Source organism: Eucyclogobius newberryi, unplaced genomic scaffold (genome assembly GCF_026437365.1).
Source record: "Eucyclogobius newberryi isolate DKJ021-1_F unplaced genomic scaffold, fEucNew1.0.hap1 SCAF_12, whole genome shotgun sequence".
NCBI lineage: Eukaryota > Metazoa > Chordata > Actinopteri > Gobiiformes > Gobiidae > Eucyclogobius > Eucyclogobius newberryi.
Window position 1 is genome coordinate 23,349,219 of NW_027315746.1, and position 19,152 is coordinate 23,368,370.

The 19,152-nt window shown below is 39.5% G+C and overlaps 1 protein-coding gene across 1 annotated transcript; it reads right to left on the bottom strand.

The window, feature by feature from the left end:
• Positions 1-9,868: 9,868 nt before the first annotated feature.
• Positions 9,869-18,613, bottom strand: aqp4 (aquaporin 4). The gene is made up of 5 exons (XM_072441561.1): positions 18,384-18,613; positions 15,596-16,013; positions 14,637-14,801; positions 13,429-13,509; positions 9,869-11,867 (listed from the first exon to the last, which is right to left on the bottom strand). Exons 1-5 carry the CDS (start codon positions 18,428-18,430, stop codon positions 11,628-11,630), a joined length of 951 nt encoding a protein of 316 aa, XP_072297662.1. The 5' UTR covers positions 18,431-18,613; the 3' UTR covers positions 9,869-11,627.
• Between the last annotated feature and the right edge of the window lie 539 nt (positions 18,614-19,152).

Below are 19,152 nucleotides of genomic sequence, written 5' to 3' on the forward strand. Positions count from 1 at the left end.
TGTTGCTTCATTAGTTAGAACAACATACATCCTTAAGACCTTTACATGGCTTTTAATGACTGTATTAAAAGTGCACTGTGTGACCTTTGATGGGGGGTCTGACATCTACTTGTCTCAATAGAAATGATCTTGCTTTTGCCCGGAATGTTTTACAATAGAGTTGTAACCAGTAGTTCTAACCATGTTTTATGGGTCGTTGTCTATTCATGGTTCCGAAGTTGCTACTGCCATCCTGAGGACGGACGCCGCTTGCTGCGCTGTGGGCTGGGCCGAGTCTCAAAACAAAGGATTCCTCTTTCTGTAACATTCCCAAAGACCCTTTTTGTTGTTGTTACTATCGTCAGGAGGGACTGAAAGGTGGAGACTTAGTTAGCAGCTGGCTAACGTTATTTTCACATTATTGCGTGGCTATACAGATAATTATTTTTTTTGATCTTTATTTAATGATTTAGCATTTAGCAGGGGAGGAGCCTATCATTGGTAGGGGAATCTGGAGCACCCGGAAGAAGCCTACGCAGACACGAGGAGAACATAGAAAGTCTTTACTCTACCGGGAGTCAAACCCAGAACCTTCTTGGCCAAATTAAGCGCTAACTGCTGCCCCCCTGTGTCGTCCCAACTACTTAGCCTACTTGCAGTCAGTTTTAACAAGCCTTATTTCCAACTGTCCGGGTGTTATATTCTAGGATCAGACAGTCTGTCACTCACCCGCACACAAAGTCAGCGCTCTTGAAAGCTTTGAGGGCTTTTGGACGAGGAAGCTTGGATGTAAATGTCCGCAAAAGTTTGTTGTGGCAAGTTGTGACTGCTTATGTGGGTTGTCAGTGACTCGCCGCCGTGGATAAGGATCAAAACCCAAAAACGCCTGTCTTCTTGAAGTATCAGCCCTTTTCATTTTCAGTTTCATGCGCTGTTTGGATGACTATCTAACAGCGGAGACAGGCAACAGTATGTGGGGATGTCTTCAAAATGGCAGTGACCAAAAATAAGTAATGTAACTGAAACCCATGAATAAGGAGATATGGTAAATGTCATACAGTGGATGAAGTATCTCCATAGAGACAAGCAGGTGACAAACCCTCCCCCAGAAAAGTTACACAGTGCACCTTTAAGTGACATGAAACAACTCTAAAAAAACATTAAGTTTAACAATAATAATAAAATAACACAAAATTACCTCATTTGAGAGAGAACTAACACAGCACATTCAACCTCTTATTACTTTTGCAGTAGCTGACCCTCATTATTTTAAACGCTGTACTACCTCCCTCGTAAAAAAAAAAAAAAAAAACACACACACAAAAAAACACTATTGATGCATTTAATTCTCCCAACCTCAGCTCCCACATCCTCTGCTTTTTTTTTTTTGCCGACTATTCGAACAGGAGCGCTGGCCCTGGAGCAGGTTAATAGCTGCCGTACACTATAGGCCACGCCCCTGCATGGCATGGCCTCTGGTTGTGTAAGCGAGTGGGATGGATGAAGGGAAAGTGCTGAGGCCGCTCCACACAGCCTGTCTCAGTCGAGGCCGGCGGGGTTGTACAGTTTCAGGCCAGTACTGTTCATCAAATATTATCTCTGCAACGTCGAAATTCACCTTTAGGAGGTTTAGCGGGGGGAGTGTTTGCATAGGCTCATTGTGCAGTCCAAGTCATGCCACGAGTACAGCCCCGAGTGCAGAAAAAGCAACAATGGTGATTATATGAGCTGATAGAAAAGGACGATTGTTGAGTGAGGTGGTGAGAGGGATAGAGCGGGCATGGCTATTGCATTTTGTTCATAAAGTGTATAAATATAGCCTGCCACAGTTTATATAAAGAATGTCTGTGGTGTTGCTCCAAAGAGGTTTGTTTTCCTCCGGTGTATTCTTTTTGGACCAATCAGAGTCAAGGTGGCAACGTGTGTGACCACAGCAGCAGATTGAGCTTGGCATGCCTCTTTTTGAATTAAAGGTGACACACAATCAGTTTTAATTAGCATGCGTTGTATTTGGATTGATCGATTCACCTACCCCCTATCCCCGCCCACATCCCTGCACTTAGTTGTGATTATTAATACAAAATAAATATGAGTGACTATGAGTGATACATGAATTTAATAAAATGTATTCATTCAAAAATAAAGACATGTCAGTGATAATCTGCTGCTTGTTACTGTGAAATGGCACTATATGAAGAGGCGGGGCTTGACAGTTCTGCAGTTTTGAACAGGAAGTTAATGGACCTGTTTCTATTACTGGGCCTTTTTGATCAATGTTGCAGTTTAAAATGATCATGTACCAATGTTATAGCTCAATACTAAATACTTGATAAAAAGTATACTGTGTCTCCTTTAAATAAATCTAATCAGCTGACCCAACTCATTGTAAGGAAAACGACAATTAGAATAGAATGAACGTTATTTCCCTCGAGAGGCAATTTGTCTTGAGCAGAGTGGAGGACTGTATAAAGAAGCGATTTTATGTAGTAGCAGAAGAAAAGCATATCAATGATCCTTGAGCAAGACGTGCCCCTTCTCAACAGGGGGGGCAGCTGAAAATTCTGGGCCCTGGATACATATCATCTTGGTGGGTCCGCACTAGAAATATAGATAAAAACGTTATTGACAAAAACACTTTAACTGCATTTCTTTGTCATCTTTGTGTCTCGGTCAAAGGTCTCAAGGGTCAGCTGATTGTGTGTCAGAGCAGTTTGAGGTGGGCAACAGCCCTCAGGACAAAAGTCTCCACTGTGTCCAGCATCCCGGGCCTCACAGTGTCCTACATCACTCTTAGTGTCCAGGGATAGCCAGGTGAACTCTAGAAACTTGGGAAAACTCTCTTCTTAGCCATACTCTAACTTCACTCTGTTGGTTCTGTTGGTGATGAGACGGGCCATCTTCTCGGAGTACGGTAGTTCCTCTGGACGATCTTCTGCCGTTTTTCGTGTAAAAGTCTGTAGCATCTCCGAGGTCCATAGTTAGACCCATGCTTGCTGCTTGCAGAATCACCTACTACCTTTATCTCTATGAAAAAAATCACCTTATAGATTTTTGAAGGGCCCTTTCTTGCCGTTGAGCCCTTTGTAAACAGTCTGACGCTCCTGCCCCTCCAGTGTTTGCATACACTGCTGTATGACGATGAGTGCGGGTGAATCATTCCTGTGATGTAGACAGTGCTCTATCAAGACAGTGCTTAACACATACACATTTTGATCATTTCCATACAATGACATTATGGGAACACTGGAGAAATCTAATTCACTGTTCTTGTTGAACGGATGTCACTATTAGTATTACACATGCTAAGTGATGAATGCAAATGTATTCTGCCCAAAACTATAGTTGGGGTCTCAATCAGAGGACAGTGACACCAGCATGAGGAAGCAAAGACAAGAGGCGGGGCGGCCCGGGTGATGCTGCGAGGCGCTAATAAAATGTAATCCTATTATATGGTTCCCACTAGAGGGCAACAATAATAAAGGTTTCCCTAATAACGCGAGCAGCCGACCCAACCCAAATGGAAAACAGCTCCTGAGGTAAAGTCCCGCACTTGTACATATATCCTCTCATTAAGCACCATCGCTGTTGGGCCACATTACCACCACCGGGCCTGCCAGATCCAGCCGCGATGGCCAGGCAAGAGTTAAGTCAAACAAATGTGTTTCATCAAAGTGCACAAAAGGATGGGAGGTAGAGGAGGAGAGGCTGAGTGAGGGAATGTGCATGTGCATGGGGAAGTTTGGAAAAGCACAAGCCCCCAGGAAACCAATCAGAAGTTCTCCTCCCCCCCATACCCCACCGCTCCACCCGCACTTCCTGTGTCTGCCACCGGGGGCTCAGGTGCTAATACCTCCCCAAACCTGATTGTTTGTGCTGCACTAATCAGACTTTGGTAAATTATCATTTTGGAAATCACCGGGCTGTCATTGGTAAACAAAAGTGCAATGATGGTGAGGAAGTTTGCAAACTGTGAGATTAGACCTGGAGAAAAATAATTTGAAAATATTGAAAGTAGTAGAAAGCAATTTAGACCTAATTTGGAGAACAAAGGAATGGCAGCAATACAAATAAAACTGAAATATTTATGCTAAACTCAAACTAATATAATTGTATGTCACAGTGTGGCAATAGAGGCTCAGCGGGTGGCGCACTCTTCTACCAACAAGGCACGTCACCCGCCTGGCATAAGGATGTCGTGCATGATTGGTGGAGGCTGTAGGATCAAATGGAGCAGATTGGCAGTCTTGCTTCCATCAGTCTACTTCAGGGCAGCTGTGGCTTCAGAAGTATCTTACTGCTAGGTGTGTCAGAAGCTTTGTTGAGCCTGTAAAGTGCATTACAAGTGTAAGAGATTATTATTATTATTACCTGGGACTCCCATTAAAGGTGCAATATGTTACCTTTCTCGAGGGCGATCCGCCACCTGCTCCTCCCTGATGCTATTGCTTTAACTGGGTGTTCACTGTTTGGCATTCAACTTATGTATCTTGCATTTCTTCATTCATCAATTTTATTTATCTATACAGGGAAGACCCAATGAGAAAGGTAAAACACAACACAAAATAAATACCAAACAAACACAGGATACTAAAACACAAATAAAATATGAATTCTATTACAGGCGATTTTTTTTTCTACAAATGCCATTAAAAACATCCATCGCTCCACAAACGTGACCTGTATTGACCTGATAATGTCCCCTGCTGGTCTCTGTGGGAATGGATGCATTTATGTCATACTGGTTATGTCATTACACATTCCAGGCAATGCAATAACATCTTCATGGCGACCAGTCGGACACAAGAATTTTTAAAACAAATCACCAATAGCAACATATCGAGGTGGAAAGTGGTGGCTTCTTTTCCGTTATAAAGCAGAGACCATGTAGACATGTATTTGATTGGAAAAATTGCTTATTTAACCAAAAGTCATTACAATGTTTTTTCCTATGCTGACTCCTTGTGGCTGAAGTTGGTAAATAAATTAAAAAGAAATAAAAAATGGAATGATCAAGGTTTGGGATTTACACAAACATTTCTATAAAGTTGGTGAAAAGGGGGAGTCTGTTTGAGTAATGCAAACCAAAAATGTCACCGTCGGCTGCGAAATAACATAAACACAAAGTTTCATATTTATGTGATTTGCTAATGTAATGAAGCACTCCTTTCCTCTGCCCCATATCTCTCACACACCGACAAATATTCATCATAAGTGACAAGGTGAGTGAGAATATCCATCACGGAGCAGAGACAGCCCGACTTATTAAGTGCGCCAATGTAACAGTATTACAAAACCCAGAATAACAAGTTATTTATCTCCTTGTGTGCGCGTGTGTATGTGAATCTGAGCGAGTGTGTGTGTCTCTGAGTGAGTGTGTGTGTCTCTGAGTGAGTGTGTGTGTCTCTGAGTGAGTGTGTGTGTCTCTGAGTGAGTGTGTGTGTCTCTGAGTGAGTGTGTGTGTCTCTGAGTGAGTGTGTGTGTCTCTGAGTGAGTGTGTGTGTGTCTTCTCCTTCCTGCAGCCTCCTTCCCCACAGCCGCACACTGAAGGCACTTTCCAGAATCAAACAATTTCACGCAGCTACTGGAGGAGGAAATGAACTGAGCCCTGAGCAATAATAAAATTATACAAATGTTATTACAGACTCGCCTGCTACTGTCCTACTTTAATTCAAATTTAGGCTCTCCGGGCGCCGCTGGTGGCACAGACCTTCCTGAATAAATCAACATTAGCTTACGTCTAAATTATTAAGGAAGTGGGAGACTTTCTTGTTTATAGTATGAATTATTAAACAAGTGTTTAACGCTGTTTTGCCTCCATGAATCCCCCAATATTAATTGCTAATGATCTTTAAGGTGTGTGTTTTCATCATTTGCCTGGTTCTGTTTGGGGTATTTCTTTTTAAAGATAAGTTTAAACTGCGCTTTATTGTATACATTGCTAGATTTAATTAAATTTAAAACATGTTGTAACATCAAGGGTAATGGTAGACATGAACCCCACTCAAAATCTATAGTAAGATTCAATTAACATTCATCTTATTATGTTCCATCTTCTACAGCATTAAGTTAACAAATTAAACACATTTTAATTGTTTAAAATGTTTCACATCCAGGTCAAAAAGTTATTTATGCATTTCAAGAAAAGCTTTATCAAAGGAAATAGACATTTTATGTGAGTGCCCTGTTTATGCCTGTACGATACTTGTATGGTATTATTTATAATGTTTGAAAATATTAGTATCTGTTGTGAAGGTGCACACTTTTAACGGACAACCCCGTGTGATAAGCAGTTTGCAGTCGAGGGACGTAACAAGAAACATAAAAAAGTCCCTAAGTTTTGATTTAAATGTCACCTATTGATGACATTCCATTTTAGAACTCAACTGTACTTTTCCCCCTAGTTTCTCCGGCCTGAAAGCTTTGTTAGACAGGTCAGCTGCAGCATAAAAAGGGGAGAAAGAGGGGAGAGACATTCTGCAAATGTCAAGGGTTAGACTCAAACCCACGACTCTGCAGAGGTACCACACATGTTCAAAGCCCACTTTTATTTTTATTTTTTTCTTCACACACCGCACGCCAATCAAGTAAAACTGTGATACATATTTACAACAGGGTTCATCCCATCAAACATCAGAACTTTAAAACTATGAGTATAAGTGTAAACTCATAGAAATTGGCCCATTTACCCTGGGAGGTTGGTGGTTCAATTCCTGTTCTGGCCATGCATACTCCCATTGTGTCCATGTGCAAGACACTTTACCTGCCTGTGATTTTTTTGTTTTGATCCGATTACAAGTAATACTATAGAAAGTATTGCATTCACAATCTATTATTGATACCAAAGATGTTTGTTTGATTAAAATGCATCTTGCTGTTATTATCTGTGTGTGTTCCAGCCGAGCTTGAACCGATCTAAAAATTTAAATGTGCAACTAAAATGGACTTTATGCATTTAAAAAAAAATACTAGAATTTTATTTTTCAAAAACCTGCTATTTTTAAGATACATTTTAATATAGAAAATGTAAACTTAATGTGGACTTAATTTGACTTTAACCTCATCACTACTTGCTACAGAGTCTACAGGTGTTTTTACTGTTGGTGCATGTAAGTGTAAATGAGAGAACAATGTGCAATATTAAGTGCCAATATGATAATTTATTCTCCTGTGAGTGTAGCAGTCATTATAATTGCTGGATTAGGAATGTTTATTTTTTTTGTGATAAACGAAATACCAGTTTTCACCTTTTACTTCTCAAAAGTGATGAACAAGTTTGTAATTGTTTTGAAGCAACACTTTTACTTTCTTGTTGATGGAGGATGGAGTTGCACCTCGACAGACAGCAGAACGCCCCTGTAATATCCGCTGTCACTTTGAGTTGACTTTATTCGAGCAGAGTGTTCTCATTACAGTGTTTGGCAGACCACACAAGTGTTTTTGTAACTCACTTCTACCTGAGTCTGACACCATCACACTATTTATAATTGCCCCCCCCCCCCAAAAAAAGCAGCTTTCAACCATTTTCACAGCTAACAAATCCCAACATCACATTTTGAGTGCAACAGTAGGCAGCGCTATCACCTGTCCCGGCCTGTCATGGCGTCGCATAAGCAAAGGTGCATTCAAATGAGTCTATTTTACATATTCTGGTCCCAGGAGGAAGAGCTGGGTGAATAAAGCAGCAGGTTTATGCAGGTGCTATAGATGATTAAGGGGGAATTGAAATGGTACTTGCCCCGAGCCACACAGGCCTGAAGGGACAAGACACACAGAGAGAAGAGAAGGAAGGACCGCCTTTGTGCTGCTGGTAGAACTGCAGCATGTTAAATCTGGATGCAAATGTTACAAGAAACATTGTCATAGCTATTATTATTACTAGTATTCAATTGTAAATGCACCTTATAGTTGTGTTGCTGTTATGTTTTATTGTAAAGAGAGGGACATCCATCCTAAAGTAAATATACTTCAATGGTGGAACACAAAATCACATGTTTGGAAAGAATTCTGTTGGTTCTCAAGTGTGGTCACCATAGTCATGTGGTTTGGGACTGTCCGGCTGTTCATCAATTTTGGACTTTACTGGAGTTTAACAAAGCGCTGCAGACTGTTTTTGACATTCTCATCCCACTCGATTTCAGAACGATGTATTTGGGCCTCAAAACATCTGCCATGGACACAGTTGATAGATACAATTAGAACATATTTTTGTCAGCAGGGAAAAAGGTCATGACAAGAAATGGATGACGCTAACTGAACCTACAATCAAGGACTGGGCTGAAATTATAACTGACATTTGAGAAATTGACTTTTGTTCTGTGCTATAAGTGTGTCATTTGCTAGTTGTATTTTTCATTTGCTCGCTGGTCCTGCTCTATGTTCTCTGTTCTGTGCGTTTAATATTTTAAAGATGAAGAAAATAAAAAAAGTGTGCAAGATCAAAACAGGCATTGTAAAAATGTTGTATTATATCAGAAATAACTAAATATAGGCCTACACATGAAAGGTGATTCAGTATGTATGTATGTATGTATTTTTGATTGAGTTGAAAGTCGTAGGCTATGATTATAATCTGATTAAAAAAACATTATTTATTATTCAAAGTACTTGACACAGAAAAGAATAAAGTACATCTATATATAGTTGCATAACATTGTACAGCAAAAGTATATCTTTGTCTAATCCTGATGTTCAACATACTTGGATTCCATCTCGCACATGGAGGCTCGAGGCTGCCCTCGCCTGGAGAAATCCCAGACATGACCGCGCACAGAGCAATGCCCGCTTGAACCACTAGGTGATGCTGGTGTCTAACGTGATAAAACAGGCCAGTAGTACTTTCTTTTTAATCTTCATAGTCTTTCACAAAGCAATCCTGTGGAGCTGATGGTTTCCCCAGCAGTCTGGACAGAGAGAAGATTGAATTGCACCTGTTCCGTAGTAAAGTGTAGACATAACAGATGAGCTCTGCAGTATCACAAAGTAGGCTCATTTCCTGCACTGCCGTCTGCCTGGGGGAATGAGATTACACACAATGCATTTGACTCACATACACCACTGCTGGACATTTATCTGGCCACAGGGAGACATCATCTGAGGCTGATATTAGCACCGGCAACAGACATGTTTTTAAGCAGGTGGATTTTGATCAAGGCAGTATTTTTAGCCTGATACTAGATTGGAAAGACTTTGTTGACGTGCTCTTATTACATGTAACAATGTACTGCATGCTCTGCTATGGGACAGAGGGACAGAGACATAAAGTGATTCAAGCTGAAAGTTATGGTCTATGGCAGGAATTGTACAACTTCCTAAATGTAAAAGCAGCAGAATTTGTTTTTTTTCAGTCAGTTTCAGTTTCTTTCTCGTATTTGTGTCTTATCATTTCATCAATAATATTTAAATAGTCAAACAGTTGTTACTAAACAGAATTTCAAATCAATCCGTTTTGCAATTTAGTCATGCATTTTATTGGATCGTGCACATAATTGTCAGATCAACAAAACAGAACAACTCGACATTGACATTTCTCAATATAAAAAAATATAATCAACACAGCAAATATGACATATCAGATTGTACAGTTGGTTGCCATGGGTGCACTCTCTACACTACAACAGTGAGCTTGTCCTGTCCTGATGCACTTACAATGTCAGTGAGGGAACCTGGACTTTACATGGACCAAATGTGACACTAATCCAGAAATAACAAGGCCCCATGTTCCTCCTCAGCGTTCCGATCCGCGCTCACCTCATCTTCTGACCCCGCACATGTTTTTGCAAATACAAAACGTTGTGCAAGAAATGAACGTATAGAGATAGAGATGGTAGTTGTGGTGGATAAAAAAACTGTTGTAAGTGACTGGTATGGCATGATGAGGTGATCTGAATGCCCTGGGTTGCTAGGCTCCAGGGATATTTGAATAGTTGTTACAAGATGTCACGCTTTAGGCTGGAAAATGTGCACATAAGGAAAGAAGACATGCATTAACAAAAGTATAGGTGTAAAAAAACAAACAATGAATCCATGATCTTAAAAACATTTTAGGATTACAATTATTACAGTTGTGTATTCCACCGATAAACTATCATTGATTTAGTTTCCACCAGTTATCATTTCCGTGGATCAGGTTGTCTGGAAACTGTCCCATTAGCCACGTTTCAACTGGCCCGGGTCCTCCAGACCGGTTCACTTTGGAGCGTCCTGGGACGCCTCTGTTAATGGCAGAGTTAGTTTCATGCAGAGGTCCTGGCTCACAGAGGTCTGCTGAGCTAACCCAAACATAACTAATATCTTCTCAATAAATAAAATCTAAATCATACCTGAATGATCATTTTTCTTCGTAAGGCCAATCTTGTCAATTCACAAAAAGATGTTTATAATATGTATAAAACTAAAAGAAATTATTGTCAGATTTTTCTGCCTCTGTGCTGTCCTTTCACATCTCTTTATGAATCGCACTGGGTTTGGATTATGATGCATTATTCATTAAAAATATACTATTTTGGGTCTTAGCTGATGCTAATGTGTGCTAGCTTTGTTTTGCAAAGTTTGTTGGCTCAACAATAAAGTTCTCATCATTGGAAATATGGCAATCAGGTCAGTTTTTTCCAATTTATATCTGTTTTTTGCCTTTTTGTATTGCTTTTACCAGAGACTGCGTTCTCTCTTAGCCAAAGTGAGCGAGCCTGCTAGCACGGCCCCGTTCAGACCCTTTAAACATGCCGGTGTCGTTCACTTATGACACTTTCTCACTGTGTCAATCTGCTCCAAAGTGACTCAGTCAGATTGTGGCTCTTTCAGATATCATATAGAAAATTACCACAGAGAAGCAAGGAAATACTCAACATGAAACATTAAATTCACAAACAAAATGAACAAAATGGCATATCAGGCAGTACAATTGTACTGGTATTGTATTGGTGCACTGTAAATAGAGATCACTGTGATGTCCTGTCCTGATGCACTGTCCTTCCTGAATATATGTTCAAATAATAATGTATTATTCTGAAACATAATATATTCTGAAATCAGCCAGACCCTTTGCTGAGCTGTGGACGCGTGCGACATCATGATTTTAGGTGTCTGATTCTTTGCCTATATACTTTCGGGGCAACAATTTGTCCTTTACTTAAGTCATTTTACTACTACAGATTTCTCCACTACTCCACTAAATTTTTGAACTAGACTGAAAAGAAAACAACACTTTTTATCTAGTTCCAGGGGTTTAGCATGTTCATTGTGACACTTTACCAAAAGGTTTTAAGTTCAAACACAAATATACACATCAAATTTGCAATAGAAGTTGGAAAATGTATTGGAATTCCTACTGTTGTCCAAAGATCAGCACGATTCTTTATATCAAATTATACTTTTACTTGAGTAGATTTTTCCGTGCTACTTTTATTTTTTCTTACGTCATTTTTTGCATGTATAGTATCTGTACTTTCACTTAAGTAACAATAATTGACTACTTCTTCCACCACTGTTAAATTGTCAACAACAATGACAAATCCATATTCTACACGCCATATTTTCTAGTGTGGATATTACAAAACGATTGCGAGGCCGTTATTTGGGAGGGACAAGCTAAAAGATGCTACAGTCTGTTTGTGCTACAGATTGGTCTCTATTTGCAGTGCGCGTGATAGTCATACGGACGACAACACATCTCCCATGTCGTTGTACGGGTCTTTCTTCTCGCCCTTCTCCGCGTCCACACTTCCTGGCTTTATCGTGACGTCGTCAGCCTCCACCTCCTTGTACTTTCCCGACTTGTCCTTCTGGAAGACCTGCTGGAGTCGGTCCTTCACCTCTGGGTCGGGGCAGAAGAGGTATTCGTACAGACCGGCGGCGAGAATGCCTCCCAGTATTGGACCCAGCCAGTACACCTGTAACACAGACGGTGCAATTAGCAGAATGATAAGTTATGCTTTTGGTATCTAGCGCCAAGCAATTAATTACACGCGCGCCATGATGCCGTTTTATCGACGCATATAAATCCCCCCAATGCGTGTATTTATAGCTAATGCTATTTACACCTTGTTAATTCAACCCAATCATTTACCCACAGATGGTAGTGATTTACGTGCGAAATGCTGTGAACCAACTGCAGGCGTGTATCTTGTAGTAAAAGTAATATGGTGGCATGGCATCTGGTGTAATTCTTTAGTATAAATAGTACAAATTAGTGTTTAATAGACTATTATTTCAGATTACTCCGGGTTACCTTTTAAAAAAACAATTCTTAGGCTATAAATTGAAGTACCAAATGAAACATTATAAAAGTTATTAGACATTGTGAGATTGCCAGCTCTGAAATCTTGCTGAATGTCTCTCCCAACTCTTCACCTATATTTCTTGCATTATAATTATATGGGGCCATAAGACTGTACACAATGATTTGACTTGGTTGCAATGAATCATAACTACACCTTAATTAGCCTTAATAAAGCTTGAACAAAGACTTAATTCACAATGAACAAATTAGAAATAATGACTTGATTTGGGGTTACTCTATGAAACCAAAATCATTCAAAAACCACTAAACAACTAAATAAAAATGTTTTTATTTAGTAGATGTTAAAGTGTCTTTGGGTCACTGAAAAGCGCTATATAAATAAAAGGTATTATTATTATTATTAATTGAAAATAAAATATAACACACTGACAAGGACAAAAGGTACATTAATCATTACAAATGTATGAACTGCGACCGAACTAATTAGATTAATAGACAGTTGAGATTGAGACGACTGACTCTGAAAGCTTGCTAAATGTCTGTCCCAACTCTTCACCTCTATTTCATGTTATTATAAAGATATGGGCCAATGTTTCAATGTATTTTTAATCTTTTTTTTCATGCCCTGAGCCATTACCCTCTTTGTCTGTCACCAATAACTCGCTCAACACATTCATACATGTTGTAGGCTCTTATTTGTATAAATTAAGCTAAATTTACACATGCGTCAGTGTGTGATCTCATATTGGCTTCTTGAAAAATATACATTTGAAACAGAGCTTGGACCGGACCTGCCTGTTATGAGACCACCATCTGATCTATTTCTGCATGAACTCTACAGGAATTCTCAACACATATTCCTACACACTATGAAGCACATTATTTTAATACTTATCTACCAGTTTGTCAGTTTTATATTGCAGTTATTGTGTTACCATTACAGTTCAGTCTGCTTCTGTCGTTAGGACCACTGCCACTGGTGATATAATAATCTTTCTCTATTTCATTCATCCTGTTACACGAGCCTCCAGCAGCAGAGTCAGGACATTAGAGTGATAGTGGGTTATAGTTCAGACTGAAGGAGCAGACAGACACAATATTCCTGCAAAATTCTCACCAGGAATAATTGTACCTATCACTAACTGTTTTAATCGCTCCGAAACAGATCGACATAATAGGATTGAAAACAAATGCATGCGGAATTCTCTTACCCAATGATTTTTAAACGTTAGAGTGACTAGCGCAGGTCCAAACGAGCGGGCAGGGTTCATGCTCGCTCCTGTGTATGGAATCTGAAAAACACATAGAACATTTGATTATTTAACGCTTGCCATACAATGTAGTTAGTTAATCTAGCCCGCTTAGGAATATATTGACCTTTCCATTGACCTTTCCAGTGTTCCAGGCACTGGGAAAGCCTGAGTTACACCAGAGCATCTTTAGAAAACATGAACACGCGCAAGTGTTTAGCTTAGTTTGTTGAAGCGGCGTTTAGTGGCAAAATTAGCATGAAAATGTAATTACAACTAAAATTATTCCAGATTCTGCTTCTAGTTTATCAAGCTCTACAAATCCTGCGTATATCAGTGAACTTGAAAGAAGGAAAGAAAAGAAAGTGGAGATGGAAGCTGGATATTGTTTATACATGGGTCTGTGTTGTTCTTTTTCTGCTGCATTAATAATAATATAGATTTAGTGAGCTCCAGCAGCAGGGAGTGGCGCGATATAACCTGGTAGCATTTATTTCCCAGTGCATCCATTTGCTCTGTGGGTCCTTGGCCCCTGGAGAACGGTTGCCAGGAAATAGAGGCCTCCAATAAAGTTGTGCATGTGGGTGTGAATTAGTGAGATGCATGCAATTTCACAGGCAGCGGATGGGAGATGTTTTATGCACCAGTTTGTAATGCCAAAAATATAGTGAAAAAAACTGTTATACGTTCCATTTTATTGTAATATGGTTCACCAATTCAGATGGCACTCTGTTTTGTGTGTCAATAATATTTGATTTAGCTGTAAATGCATTACTTTTTATTGTATTTAATGTAATACCAACAAAAACAAAACGATAATGAACAGAACAAGCCAAAGAGCAGCAAAAAAAAACAAAAAAAAAAACAATGTATGAACCTGTCTCGTTTGATCCACTGTCCAGCAAATTTATAAACGACCAATGTTTTTTATCAGCCCAGTCCTTTTTATCGTTTTGTGTTGCTACAGCCGAAAGCACATTCCACATGTATCCATCATTAAATTCTGGTGTTGGAGTTCTACATTAGTGATACAATGTTCAAATGTAATATCAATATTGAAGACAAAGTATCCATGTTTTGAGAATGACATCATGCAGGCCAAATACTGATGAAACACTGCGATCAGATGATATTTTTTCATGGATTGTAATAAAACAGATGAGACTCACTCCAAACAGGTGTCCTATGGCTACAGCCACACCGATAGCCAGCGCCGCAGACCCGCCCAGGTCTCTGCGTTTGGAGTCACACGTGGCAAAGACGGTAAACACCAGTTCAAATGTAATGATGATCTCCACCAGAAGCCCATGTCCCAGTGAAATGTCTGAGTTAACCTAAAAGAAGAAATAGTTCTGTTAGTACTTTTAACACGTCTTTGGGGTCTGACCACCTGACAGTTCTGAACTCTCACTGTTACTCAGCCGTCACGTGTGTTAGTCAGGAATAAAACGTCACTAATGATAATAAATTGTGAGTTTAATGATTATTAACGTGACATTAATCAAAAAGAATGGCCGCTTTGGCTTTGTGGTTTTAGTGACGGTTACCAGGGAAATGGTTGAGGTTAAGAAAAGGTTTAGGTTTTGGGAACAAGCTAGGTTAAGGCTAAGGTTAGAGTTAAGTTAGACGGTTGAGTGTAGTTGACGTGTTGCAGTAAAATCACATAACAAAAGTTTCGCTCACTAACAAGACTAAAAAGAACGGGTTGGGTCTGTTCCATCAGAAGAAACATAGGAACAGTTTGCACATTTTTTACGTGTTATCATGACAAACAGCAAGTACGACAAAATAGCAAAGAGAGCTGGCAGCCGTTGGACATTGCCTGACCTTAAACTGTCTTAAATGTAATTGTATTGTATATGTGTTTCATCATGTTTTTATTTGAAAATGTAAAGCTTTATGTGTAAAAATTGCACATAAAAGACAGATTTTGTAGACATTTTGTAGAATTTGGTTTATAGATACTACCTGGAATAAAACAGCTTTAGGTGCAGATGGGACTATTCAGTTGTTGAATACTTGTGTTCATCAATTACCTATTTATTATGTTTTTGGTAAGAATGTTGCATGGATATAAACTGGACTGAACTTAACAGCTTCTAACAGGACGCTACTTCACAACCCTTACATCATTGACTCCAAAAGACCCCCTGGCAGCGGGGGGCGTGACCATGTAGAGTAGCCCGGCCCCGGTGACGGCTCCCAGGCACTGCGCCACCACGTAGAACAGAGCTTTGGCCAGACTCAGCTTCCGGGTGACCACCATGGCGGCGGTCACAGCCGGGTTAATGTGTCCTCCGCTGATATGCCCGAAGCACTGCACCATGGTGGCTATGCTCAGGCCGAAGCACAGCGAGATGAGGACCAGGTCGGCCGGAGGGGGCTTGTCCTTGCCCGCGTGCCAGTTGATGGTGGAGCCCACGCCCAGGAAGACAAAGATGAGGGTGGCCAGGTACTCCGCCGACACGGCCCTCCAGAAGTCCTTGGTCCAGACGCCTTTGAATGCCACCATTATGCTCCCACTGTTGCACCAGGTCAAGAAGCTCCTGGCCAAAGGGGACAAGCAGCCAAACGAAGAGTCTATTTATATGTTCACATTCAAAAGGGCAGCCAGGGTACAGCCGAGACACTGCAGGTGGATGGGAAAGAACCTTACATTCAAAGGCATCCATTTTAGAGCTTTAAGGAAATTAAGGGGGAAAAAAAAAGTTTTTCATCATGTCATAATGTCATCTAAAATGTTATATTATGTGTGTAAAAACATATTTGGGACATTTAAACCAGAAATTGACAGGTTTAAATGTCATTTTGTGGACATACTACTATATAAGTTCCAATAAAAAAATCCAAAGGGAATATTTTATGTTGTAAGTGAGAAAAATTAACTTAATTTATGTATTTATTTGGACCGGACTGTGCATGTAAATGAATATACATGATGTAAACATGCTGGATTAGCCGTGGGCTGATTTTCATCTGTTGTTCCGCATTTGCTCTCATAACACACTCTCATTCGTACACATGTTTTTAGTGGTGGGGAAACCAGAGTACCTGGAGGAAACTTACGCAGACACAGGGAGAACATGTAAACTCCACACACAAACTCCCTGCACCACCTGGTCTTTCTTTTTGTGAAGCGAGATTACTAGACGCTGTGCTACAATTCATCAAAAACCTTTTAAGTACAGAATTATAAATGTGTGTAGGTGCTACTCTAAGTGGGGATCTTTATTTTTATGTGAGAAATGTGAGAAAAATGCAATATGTCCCACAAAGTCCCATATAAGTCTATGGAGGCAAATGGATTAAGATAAAATAAGATAATCCTTTATTGTCCACACATGGGGAAATTTCATTGTTGCAACGCAGGTAGATACAGAGGTAGATATAGAGGATTGAATAAAACAATAAAACATCTTTAGGTTCAGGTTGGAGAATTTAGTTTCAATATGAAAGTGTATGTGTTGAGAGAGCAAACTGACCAAAAAACAAAACATTGGAAAAAAAATATAAGTTTTGCCTGTAGTGTCTTGTGTCTTGTGGATTTGTGTGCATGTAGTATTTGTAAATTGGCTTTAAGAGTTAACATTAGATATCTGTTTCTTCTGGGAGTTCACACTTGACTGTGATTGTTTAAATCAAACTGTCACTTGCTCAGATCTTAACGGGAAATGACCAATAGGAGGAGTGGGTGCGGAAAGTGTCTGTGTTGACGTATTGAGCTTCTACAGAGAAACAGTGAATCACAATGACAATTCTACCTGAATAGATTGTGACGGGGATCAAATCACAATTAGATTTACATTGTCATATCGCCCATGCTCTAAATGAGATGCACATCAACCAGAGAGTAAAAGTTTGACTGCATCCAGAAAATATTCAAAAACTGACCTACATTTACCAACATAATTCCCCTTTTGTAGTTTTCTATTGTGACATGGCCCCTCAGGTCCAGTGCAGTTATTTGTGTTACAATTTTAATTTGAACAACCTGATGTGATCCCATATCTGTTGCACATACATTCATTCAAGTGGTACGAAGATTTTGCTTTTTAATTGTACTTATAGACTCGCTCCCTGTCGCATGGAAAAAGGTCAGGAGTTCATGCAAGATTGAACTAAAAAAATACACTCACAAGGACTAAATCTGTAATGTCTATATCAGGGGTGTCCAAACAGAGGGCCCATTATGTACAAAGCATAATGTCATAGAATACATGGCAAATACACCAAGGGTTTGAAGATTCATTTTAGGTCTGTTTCACATTCAAATGTTTGTTATTGTGTCCAATTTGACAGTAAAAAGTACTATTTTTGATTATGATTATTTGGGCCAATTTAGCAGGAAGCCCGAGGGCCAACAAAGATTTGTCTGAGGGCCGCATTTGGCCCCCGGCCATAGTTTGGCCCTTGTCTATATTGCTCCCTTGTGGCTGGAGGTAGTATCATAAGGATTCCTTAAAAAGGCATGGTTTGGTATTAAAAAAATCAATTATACTAATTTCTTTGTGGGTTTTATGTGTTAATAGAAAGTCTCAAACAATCAATTATTTTATCGAACAATATATTGTCAATAGCATTTCTGGGCTCGATTGTGGCAAAATGTCATACCACAATTGCTATTACAGAAAATAATGTTATAATTATTTCAGTTTTTTTAATCAAATATTTCTTAATCTAAGGTAAGGCACAAAACCACAATGATTTTAAAATGACACATTCTCTTTTATATAGAATGAAAGAGTTATAAACAAATGCTTTTTTAATTTTTTTGCTGAAACATTTGGGGATTTTAAAACATAACACAGAAATCCTTTACCTAATTTATGAGCATGTCTAAAAGTGCTTTATACCATTCATTCATTCATTCAGTCATTTCAGCACTTTTCTTACACACACTGCACATATCCACTTACCTACAGCACCTTCTGACTCTCTCTCCCCACTCTGTATTTGTATTCATTAGTGATCTACTACCTGAGCAGGCAGCAGTCTCATCTTCTCACGCCTGGTGTTAAAAGTCCTAACCTGGTTTTACCACCAACTCAGGTCTGAAAGCAACAGCAGCAAAAAGAGTGTCTCTGAGTAGAACACGATCCACACATTACCACTGTGATGGCTCCACTACACGGCTTTATTGAGTTACCAAGGAGGGCATCACCTCGTGGGAATTAACAGCCAACTCAGGGGGCGGGGTTAGGGAGTCATGGGAGGAGCCACTTCTCTATGAGGCACCTTGGGCACAGCAGCATAACAGTACAAGGACCAAAATATTTCTTCTTCTTCTTCTTCTTCTTCTTCTTCTTCTTCTTCTTCTTCTTCTTCTTCTTCTTCTTCTTCTTCTTCTTCTTCTTCTTCTTCTTCTTCTTCTTCTTCTTCTTCTTCTTCTTCTTCTTCTTCTTCTTCTTCTTCTTCTTCTTCTTCTTCTTCTTCTTCTTCTTCTTCTTCTTCTTCTTCTTCTTCTTCTTCTTCTTCTTCTTCTTCTTCTTCTTCTTCTTCTTCTTCTTCTTCTTCTTCTTCTTCTTCTTCTTCTTCTTCTTCTTCTTCTTCTTCTTCTTCTTCTTCTTCTTCTTCTTCTTCTTCTTCTTCTTCTTCTTCTTCTTCTTCTTCTTCTTCTTCTTCTTCTTCTTCTTCTTCTTCTTGGGTTAGGGTTCTGTTTTTTATATTTAGTATCCAAGTGTTACA